The sequence below is a fragment of the Gekko japonicus genome, unplaced genomic scaffold, assembly GCF_001447785.1.
Source record: "Gekko japonicus isolate JY-2015 unplaced genomic scaffold, Gekko_japonicus_V1.1 scaffold2109, whole genome shotgun sequence".
NCBI lineage: Eukaryota > Metazoa > Chordata > Lepidosauria > Squamata > Gekkonidae > Gekko > Gekko japonicus.
In genome coordinates, this window is record NW_015171567.1 from 215,476 (window position 1) to 226,032 (window position 10,557).

General features: G+C 53.8%; 1 protein-coding gene across 1 annotated transcript in view; it reads right to left on the reverse strand.

Annotated features, from left to right (window-relative positions):
- Nucleotides 1–10,557, reverse strand: part of IDH3B (isocitrate dehydrogenase 3 (NAD+) beta) — a 23,626-nt gene that overhangs the window by 9,947 nt on the left and 3,122 nt on the right. The window contains exon 2 of the mRNA XM_015419783.1: nucleotides 37–201. Within this exon, the coding sequence (XP_015275269.1) occupies nucleotides 37–201 (165 nt within the window). The remainder of the gene's footprint in view (nucleotides 1–36; nucleotides 202–10,557) is intronic.

The following is a 10,557-nucleotide window of genomic DNA, read 5'->3' on the forward strand; positions in this document are numbered from 1 at the left end:
TGAGGGCCGCCATCTTGCAACCCCACAACCCCCCGCGCGCGGGGACGCGTTGACGATGTCGCGGCAGACGTGCGCGCCGCGTCCCCGGGAGGGGGCGGGGCGAGGGGTGCCCCGGCGCCGCCCCTTCTCTGGTGACGTCACGGCCAAGGGCGTGGTCTCCGCGTCCTCGCTGCTTGGTGGCGGGGGGAACTGCGCATGCGGCTGGGGATGAGAACAGACCAGCCCCGCATAAAAGGAGTGACGAGGCGGGCGTCGGACGAGATGCCGACTGCAAAGCGGGCGGGGAGGGAGGGCCCAGCCCCCGGGTCCCAGATGCCATTCAGCCTGTTCCCCGGGAGGCGGGTCTCCAAGGGGCCACCACGGAGGATGCCATTGCCCCGTCTCTGGCCCCCACCCGCCTCCCCGCTGAAGGCGGGTGGGAAAGAGAGCAGAGCCAGGGAGGGACCGCTTGAGTGGTGGGGCTGGAAAATAGGGGGGAACCGCTGGGGGCTCTTTGGCTTGGAGGAACGACAGCTGAGGGGTGACATGATCGAGGTCTATAAGATCCTTCTCTGATGTTCTTATGAAAGAGGCAGTCCTTCAAGAAGAGAAGGAGAAGAAGAGACTCAGAGCGGCTTACAAAGTCCTTTCCCTTCCCCTCCCCACAACAGACACCCTGTGAGGGAGGCGGGACTGAGAGAGCTCTTGACAGAAACTGCTCTTTTCCAAGGACAGCTCTTGTCAGAACTATGGCTTGCCCAGGGTCATCCAGCCAGGTGCAAGTGGAGGAGTGGGGAATCAAACCCCGCTCTCCCAGATTAGAGTCCAGTCACTTAACCACTACAAATAATCACCCTGGCCCCAAATGGTTTACTTAAAACCTTTTAAATAATTGTTAATTTCGAAACATTTCCCACCCAAATTAGGGTCCCCGTGGTGAAAACATATATTAAAAACAATTAGAACAAATCACTAAATAAATGCCTAAATGGGAAGCAGGGGCCAGGAGAACCAGCGAGGGAATGCCAGATAAAAGAAAAAAGTTTTCGCCCACTGGTGGAAGATCCTGCTAGACAGGGGATGTCTGATCTCCCAGGAGAGGAAATTCCAGCATATGGGACTTTCTAGCAATGATCCGTGAGCCACAGTTGAAGCAGAAGTTGCTCATTTTATTTCCGTGAAGCAGCAGTGCGGAACCAGCTTTGCTGTCCCTTCAAAACTGACCACAGCATTTATTATCTAGTGCTGCCATTTGAGTGGAAAAGGGCAGCAAAGGAATCATGCACTTGGAGTTCTTAATAAAGCTTTCACAAGTAGCCTTCCTGTCCTGAGGCACCAACTTATGCAGTAACCACAGATTACTTGAGAACGGGGATTTTGTTTCTTTTTTCCTTGATTTACGTTGTCTATAGTCTGCCTGAGTCACCGAGAGATTACACCGTGTGAGTCAGGACAATCAGCAGGATGGGTCGTCCAGTAAAACAAAGAAGAAGAAGAGATTGGATTTCATACCCCGCCCTTCACTACCCGAAGGTGTCTCAGAGTGGCTCACAAACTCCTTTCCCTTCCCCTCCCCACAACAGACAGACACCCTGTGAGGTAGGCGGGGCTGAGAGAGCTCTGACAGAAATGGCTCTTTTTCAAGGACAGCTCTTATTAGAACTGTGGCTTGCCCAAGGTCATCCAGCCAGGTGCAAGTGGAGGCGTGGGGAATCAAACCTGGTTCTCCCAGATTAGAGTCCGTGCTCCTAACCACTACGCCAAACTGGCAGTAGGGCTGGGAGTGACCGGAGATAACTGAGAACAAGCAGAATCGTAAAGTCCGCAGTCCCGTTCCCTTTCCCCAAGCATCTTTTTGGACCGTTCCGTTGCAGCACAGCCCTCCTCCCTGTGTCAAAAAGCCCTCCTGAGAAGTTCAGTTGTGGACAGTTTGCAGGAGGGTGGGAATCTTCCTGATCCCCAAGTGTGGCAGGGCCCACAGTGTCAAAAGCTCTCGTGCCCAGGCAGTTCTTGGTTTGGCTCCTTTGCAGGGGGGCACCTGCAGAAGCCCCTGCTCAGGTGAGCCCTGCTGCCCTGGGGAAGAGCAGTCAGGCAGAGATGAGGGATGAAGGCCATGGAGGGCCCTCTGTGTGTGACAGCCGATACACTGAATGGACCCGGCTAAGTGATGGGCAGCTGGTGATGCTGGTGCGGGAGTAATATCCGGGCGCCACCTAGCTTCCTATAATAACCATTCTGCATTCTGCAGCAGCCGAAGTCTCCGCGTCGACTTAGTGGGGAGTCCTACACAAAGTGCATTACAGTAGTCTAGTCTTCTTGATGTCCTACAGGCCAGGACCCAGGTGGGCAGATCAGCCGTGTCACGGTAGGGGGAGTTCCCTGGTGCATGTGTCGCTTCGCGTGGCCAGCAGATGGAAGGACGGCTGCCGTGGGTCAACAGAAGAGCAGCTGCTTGGCATGTGAGAGGTCCCCCCTTGAGGCCCTGGCAGCGACTCTTGGCGGCAGGATGGAAAGAGGCTCCCGTGCCAGAGAGCCACCCCAGGTCAGAGTGACCGGCCGGCCGGCCTTCTGGTTTGGTGCCAGGCAGCTCCCTGCGTTCCTTCGTCTGGCCAGCCTCCTTTCAGCTGGCCATCCCCTGGTGCTCGAAACGCCTTTCCTTTTGCCCAGGAAGCTCTTTGGTCTTCTGGCCCCCAAAGTTTGCTCCTTACCAGCTTGAGGCTTGTTCCAAGATCCTGCCATGCCCCTGCCTGGGACTGGCGCTGCTGGTCTCCTTGCGAGCCTCAGCCCGGGCATCTGCCTAGCAGCTCCTCTCTGTCTCCACAGACAGGTGACCCTTCGATGCTGCACCTCCCTCAGACGGACTGTTCTAAGTGGCTGCTTTGGTTGCCTGTAGCTTCCCTGTGGAAGAGAAGGATCCCTTTAAAAGGACAAAGGAATCCCTGTTTCTGAAGTGTGTTTTCTTATCCAAGACTACCACACACTTCAAGATTAATAACACATATTTGATGTGGGTTTCCAGGCGGGGGGTGGGGGAGCAGCTGTCACGATATTTGCACAAATCCTGTTGGACGTTGTTTGTTAATTCTTTCCAGCTCCATCTCAATGTTGTACATTTGCAAATATTTCCGTGCAAACAGCAGATGTAAATATGTGATGCATCTTCTCTACACGGAAAGACCTGGCAAACACTTTTTTTTTTCTTCATAAGATGTTGTGGGGAACAAGCAAGATGGATTGGAAATCAACATGTGAAGGAAACAGCGGCTTCATGTGGCTTGGGAGCCGGTGCGCTCTTGGGACGGCTTCCTCCGGATGCACCCCAAGCACAAGGCATAGAGCCCCCTGGCCCTTTGCTGCGTGGCACTAAGGGTGGCACAAAAGCAGATGGAGCTGGCCATTAGGGCACCCCCCCCCGAGACATTTCTTCTAAGCAAGCCTCAGGGAGGAAATCCACTGAAGCCCTACCCATTCATTTAAACGGGGCTCGTGTTGTGTATTCATTAAAGGGACCCCTTGGGCACAGGAATGTCTTGGAAGCAGGCCCATAGCTACGGTGAGGCATCTTGGGGCTAGTCCCCCTGACTTACTGGGCAGACCCCACAACTTTCCATCCAGCCCAGGGCCCCCGAGTGGCAGCAGGTGCGGAGAAGAAGCCAGGTATTCCTTTAATTTGATTTGCCAGTGCCCCCTAAGAAATTTAAATGCCCCCTCACTTTAAAAATCCTGGCTACGGGCCTGCTTGGAAGTCTTAAAAGCCTTGAATGCCCTTTGTGGCATACCAAAAGGTGCAGAAGGCTCAAGGATGACTCCAGAGCTTGGGGAGGAGCGTTGGCATTCACGGATGGCTGCCAGCCAGGCGGCCGTTCGTAGCATGGGAGGAAGAATTCCAGGCAACCCCAGGAATAGCCCACTTCAAGCCCACCCCTTCCATGGGTCTGGGAGCCATACTTCCATGGCCCCTGTCACGGCTCAGGTGGGGTGTCACCTGACGCTGCCACCACTCTGGATTTAGGTTCCCTTGAGAAGGCCCAGAGCACCCTCCCAAGACCTTCAGACCTCCCTTTAGGCCGAATAACGGGACCAGGCAGAGTAAACAAGGAAAATAGTTTATTTTATAGGAGGTCAAACAAACAAGGTGCAGAATAATAACAGTAAGTGGGTGAAAAGAGAAGAAATCAAATGCCCTAACGCGTCTATATATACACTGTCCCTAGCTCACTATCTCAAGTGGCCTTACACTAATCACCCTTCCCTCAGGATGAGGGTCTCTCCCCTGCAGGAGCCTTCCCTCTGGCTCTGCCCTCTGGGAAGAAAGAACAGCTTCTGCTCTGGCACCAGCCCTTTTGTTCCCCAGCCCTCTTCTTCCCTATTGGTCAATTTTGGCTCCAAAACCTCTCAGGGGCTTCTGGGAGTTGTAGGCCCAGCCTCACCTACTGCTAGTCAGGCTCCCTGGGCCTAGTAGGCCTCTGGTGGCACAGCCCAGATCATGACAGCCCCCAAATGCAGGACCCCCTCCTCGGCTGCCAGGCAAGGGTCGAAGTAACAATCACTTTTCCCCCTCCCCTTTTAGGCACAGAGAGAGAGAGAGAGAGAGAGAGAGAGATCTCTTCCCTCCCGCAAAACAACCCTGCCTGCTCCTTCCAGTGCAATCCTGTCCCCACAAGATGAAAAAATAGTCGTAGCATAAGATGTCCTAAGGTAAAACACCCCCCTTTCCCTCCGAGCACAGCCGAGTGCTGCTGGCGGCACCCAACAATTTGTCGGAGGAGGCAGTGACTACGCTGGCAGCTCCCTTCCCAACTGTAAAAGGTCCAGATCATCCTCCGCTCTGTGTCTGTGGTGCTTTCCGCCCTTGGATCTCATCCCTGGTTTCATCAGAGCTCAACCCGCAACGCAATACCTTGCATGTATCCCTGGTGATAACAGCGTCCGTTTATCCCGGGACAAGTGTGGGACGAAACCGGTGAGACCTCAGTGTAATGTGGAAACAAAAAATACCCCAAGAAGATTACAGGGGTGAACTCGCATGTAGTGTAGGATGTAAGTTTGGGGACAGGGTTGAACCAGGATTTAAGGTCTGGTGCGGAAAGGACCTGTATTATTGTTGTTGTTGTTGTTATTAATCATTGGCACGGTTAATGGTTGTTGTTTGCATTTACTCTGTATTTTAATGTATTTAGTGTTTTAATGTTGTTAGCTGCCTTGAGCCAGCTCTGTGGAAAGGCGGGATATAAATCGAAAATAATAAATAAATAAATGTATGTGTTGAATGCTCCACCCCCAGGCCCCACTGCAGGCCAGTGGAAATGAATGCTGCAGCTGTGCGAAGCATCCCTGAGAAGAGAGAAAATGAAGACGGGGCAGCAGGGGGCGCCAGAGGCCGTCCAGTGAGCCTGCGAGGGTCTGCTGTCGGTGGCCCCGGCACCAGCCTGACCTCCACCCCTTCTTCCCTCGCCAGGCGCAGCAGAGTCTGGGGTGAAGTGGGGAGAAAGGGGGCACCAGGGGCCTAGCTGGTCTGCAGATGTCTTCTGCCGCTGTATCCACAGGATGCACACGGGTAGTCTTTCAACACGCAGCCAATTCGGGGGCACAAACCCTGAACTCCCAGTGAGGGAAAGACACACCCCAGAGTGAGGCAGGTGAACCACCTCCAAGCGGGGGGGGGGGGGGACCCAAAGAGGAGGCATGGAAGTGTGTGTGTGTGGGGGGGGGGGGTGTCAGTCAGACACCTGCAAGGCTGGGGCTTCTTTCCTGCTCAGAGTCAAACATAGGTCCAGGTGGGTTGCCGTGTTTGTCTGAAGCAAGAGAGCAATGCCTGAGTCCAGGGGCACCTTTAAGACCAACAAAGTGTTATTCTTGGGCATGCACACGGGAGCTGATACCCAGAATGAAACTGGGTTGGTCTTACAGGTGGCCCCCTGGACTCAAACTTTGTTCTCAACAGCATGGATCTGCTGTCCCTCTTTTGTCCTGACTTTGCTCCTCCGCAGCCATCCTGGGAGAGAAAAATGGGCTTGGGGGGGGGGGAATGGCCCCCTGCCTGGAACCCCTCTCCGCCGGCCCAGGGCTTCCTGGGCAGCCTTCTCTCCAGGCCTTGGCATTTGTCCCCCGGTTCACCGGAGGACCCCACAGATCAGGCCACCCGCTGGCCTCCAGCACAGTCCCAGAGGAAAGAACAAGGCTGTGCCCCCTGCAGGCACTTCTGTTCCTGAGAGGCTCCGAGGACCAGAAAAGCAGCCCGGCGGGCAGACGGGGGTTCTCTGCATGCCCACGCAGGACAAGAGCCCAGCCCGCTTCCTGCCTGCAGCATAAAAGAGAAAGGCGCTGGGGCTGGTGCCAGTGCCTGGCGGCCCCTCTCCTGAGCCCCCAATGCACAGAAGAGGGCGCCAGTTTGGCCCCATGCCTCTGATGGCTGCATGCCAGGCAATGATCGGGCTGGCACAGAGGCTTTCCCCAGCAAGCAGACGCCGCCGCAAACCTCCTCCTCGAAGGTAGCAGGAGAGGGTGCGACGGGAGACCCAGAGCCTCTTGCGTTGTGAAGGTTCCCACCAGCGGTCACAAAAGCCGTCTGCCAAATGTGCGTTCTCATCTTCCTTGGCACTCCTTTTAGACGGCAAAGAACATAAGAGAACATCAGAGAAGCCAAATGTTGGATCCGGCCAATGGCCCCTCCAGTCCAACACTCTGGGTCACAGTGGCCAAAAACACCAGGGGCCACCAGGAGGTCCAGCAGTGGGGCCAGGACACTAGGAGCCCTCCCACTGTTGCCCCCACCCCAAGCACCAAGAAGACAGAGCATCACCTGCCCCAGACATAAGAACATCAGAGAAGCCAATGGCCCCTCCAGTCCAACACTCTGGGTCACAGTGGCCAAAAACACCAGGGGCCACCAGGAGGTCCAGCAGTGGGGCCAGGACACTAGGAGCCCTCCCACTGTTGCCCCCACCCCAAGCACCAAGAAGACAGAGCATCACCTGCCCCAGACATAAGAACATCAGAGAAGCCAATGGCCCCTCCAGTCCAACACTCTGGGTCACAGTGGCCAAAAACACCAGGGGCCACCAGGAGGTCCAGCAGTGGGGCCAGGACACTAGGAGCCCTCCCACTGTTGCCCCCACCCCAAGCACCAAGAAGACAGAGCATCACCTGCCCCAGACATAAGAACATCAGAGAAGCCAATGGCCCCTCCAGTCCAACACTCTGTATCATACAGTGGCCAGAAATACCAGGGGCCATCAGGAGGTCCACCAGCGGGGCCATGCATCCACTCTTCATACAAACCTGCTTCTGGAACTGAGTCCAGTCAGGCACCTTTATTTATTTATTTAATTGTATTTATACCCCGCCCTCCCCGCGAACAGGCTCAGACCAACAAAGAGTAGTTCTGGATATCCGCTTTTGTGTGCACCTGATGAGTGTGCAGGCACATGAAAGCTGATATCCAGGATTAAACTTTGCTGCCCTTAAAGCAACAAACCAGGCTCACACTTTGTTCTGTTGCTTCGGACTAACAAAGCGTCCCACCTGGATCAACCTGCTTTCTGTTAGGCTTCCAGAGGAGAGGCTGCATGCTGAGCGTGGAAGGCGGGAAGTCAGACCCACCTGGGGTATCTCTGCCGTGCCCATCTGGCCCAAGGACGCTCCTGCCAGGTTGGGGTACTGATTGACTTGTTTATTGACTTCACTTATAGTTGCAGTTCTCGCTCAGGCTCTAAGTGGATTACACGGTTTTAAAAATGCAACATGATACATAAGAAGTGTGGATTTATCAGCCAATTTTCTGGCTCATGCAACACACAAGGCTAGGAAGAGAATTTTCTAAAAAAAATCCCCCCCTCTTCTGCCTTCAATGGTCAGCAGCTAGTTTATAATCCTGAAGAGCCTTTTTTTTTAATGCTTTGCCGCTGCAGGAAGGCCTTTGTTCCCTCTAAGCTGAGTTAGTGTGAGCTAGCTCACAGTTTTGTAGCCTCCAGCTCACCCATTTTTGTCTTCGCTCAGGAAGGAGGGCTCCAGGGCAAACTAATTTATGAGGCAGCCAGATCCCTTGCTCACAACTGTAATACCGGTAGCTCACAGAGTAGAATTTTTGCTCACAAAACTCCACAGCTTAGAGGGAGCATTGCAGCCAGTGTTCCCTCTAAGCTGAGTTAGTGTGAGCTAGCTCACAGTTTTGTAGCCTCCGGCTCACACATTTTTGCCTTCGCCCAGGAAGGAGGGCTCCAGGGCAAACTGATTTCTGCAGCAGCCAGATCCCTCGCTCACAACTTTAATGCCAGTAGGCCACAAAGTGGAATTTTTGCTCACAAGACTCCACCGCTTAGAGGGAGCCGTGCTTGGGACCCTACCTGAGAGGAGAAGCTCCTCCGTGGGCTGTACTTTCCCACCAGACGCTCAATCCACATTGGGCAGGGCCAGGCTCAGACATATCTCAGGGGGGATTCCCTGTTGATGACCTGCATTGTTCTCCAGGAGCTCCTGCTTTGCCCCAAGCCAAGGCCTCAAGGAACAGCTTGGCACCTCCTTAATGGGCCATTAGTGGCCCCCCTGCAGCAGAGAGGGCTGGGTGGGGGAGACTTTGCTCTCTGGAGGGAGCTCCGGGAAGAACCGGGCTGCTGCCACCACCCTTGATCTGCCTGTGGGTCTTGCAGGCAGCATCCCCAGGCCTCCAAGAGTTAGGCCCCTCCCACCAAGCTCAGGATCTCTATGAAGCACAATTTGCAATTGGGATTGCCAGATCTGGGTTGGAAAATACCTGGAGACTTTGGGGGTGGATCCTGGAGAGGGCCGGCCCATATGGGGAGGGGGTCACCTGATCGTCTGAGGAGGAGAGCTGTGCTCTCTCTCGACAGCTTCAACTACGGTACAGTTTGTTAGTCTTAAAGGTGCTACTGGGCTTTTCACTATGATCAGGAAGTTGTGTGCGATGGACTGCCCGCAAAGATTCTGAAATTGGAGGAGACGGGGCGTGTTCAGGGAGAGAGGCCTCTTCTCAAGCTGTTGTGGGCAATTCCTTGAAAACGGCAGGCAAGGTGTGCTTACAAAGGTAAAGGTAAAGGTTTCCCTTGCTCGAAATCCGGTCGAGTTCGACTCTAGGGTTGCGGTGCTCATCTCCGTTTCCAAGCTGAAGAGCCAGCACTGTCCGAAGACGTTTCCGTGGTCATGTGGCTGGCGTGACTAAACACCAAGGCACACGGAATGCTGTTACCTTCCCACCAAAGTGGTACCTATTTATCTACTTGCAATTTCTTGCTTTCGAACTGCGCTTATACCCCTGCTTTATTTATTATTTACACCCCTGCTTTTCTCCCCAGTGGGGGACCCAGAGCAGTTTGTTGTTTTTCCTCCACCGTTTTCTCCTTGCAACAAGCAACCCAGGTCTTTAAACTCTCAGGAACCGATGACTAGGGAAAGTAACGCTTTGCAAAAGATTTTGTTGGGGAAATTTCTCAAACACATCCCCCTTTGGATGCTGGTTGCAATGTAGCTGTGGTGCTGCGAATGATTCATTTCTGGGCCGTTCTGACCCAGTTACTGTGGTGGACATTGAGAGGGTCTCGGCAGCTGTGAGGGCCGCCACATACTCCGGATCCTCATCCTCCTCTATCCTGGTTGCTGTAATCCTGAAAGGACCACATCAACCAGTCCCTGATGTCTGTCGTAAGTCAAGACGGGTAGCCTTGTTAGTCCGTCTGCAGCAGTAGAAAAGAGCAAGGGTCCAGGAGCACCTTAAAGATGAACACGGTTTGTGGCAGGGGAGGAGCTTGCGTGGCAGAACAAAGCCCCCGGAGAACAACATTTGTGGCAGGGAATGAACGTGAGGAGTGCTCTGTAGAAACTCTTGGCCTGTGGCTCTTAGCCTATAGGGACTCTTCGACTAGCGGCTCTGTAAGAAGCCCAGGAAGAGCCAGAAAGCCAGGGCCCCAGTCTACTGGTGTTCCCAGTAAGGTAAGTAGACTTCTACAAGGAGAACCACATAAAAACAAAGGGTTTTAAAAGGGGATTATATATCATCATTATTTTGAAAGCAATTATGAAGCTAGAATAATAATAATTTTTAAAGCAATTATGAAGCCGGGGGAATGTTCCCTCTAAGCTGTGGAGTCTTGTGAGCAAAAATTCTACTGCATTAAAGTGGCGAGCAAGCAATTTGGCTACTGCATAAATTACTTTGCTCTGGAGCCATCCTTCCTGAGCTAAGACAAAAATGCGTGAGCCAGAGGCTAAAAAACGGTGAGCTAGCTCACACTAACTCAGCTTAGAGGGAACACTGGTTGGGGGCTATCCAGTGTTTTGCACAGAGTGTCACATGTATGACTATCTGCCCACTGGACAGAAGTCTTGGGTGTGTGCTCGGTGCAAGGAGCTCCTGGTTCTCAGGGAATGTGTGTGCTCCCTTGAGGCCAAGGTGGCTGACCTGGAGAAGCAGAGACAGTCAGGCACACAGAAAAGACTCTCGAGGACTTGATAGATATGTCCCACTATGGATCTGGCAGCCCTGCCGCTGTCAGGGAGCATGAGGGTCAAGGAGAAACAGGGCACTGTGCTGAGGATAAGGGGAATGTGCCCTCAGAAGGGACC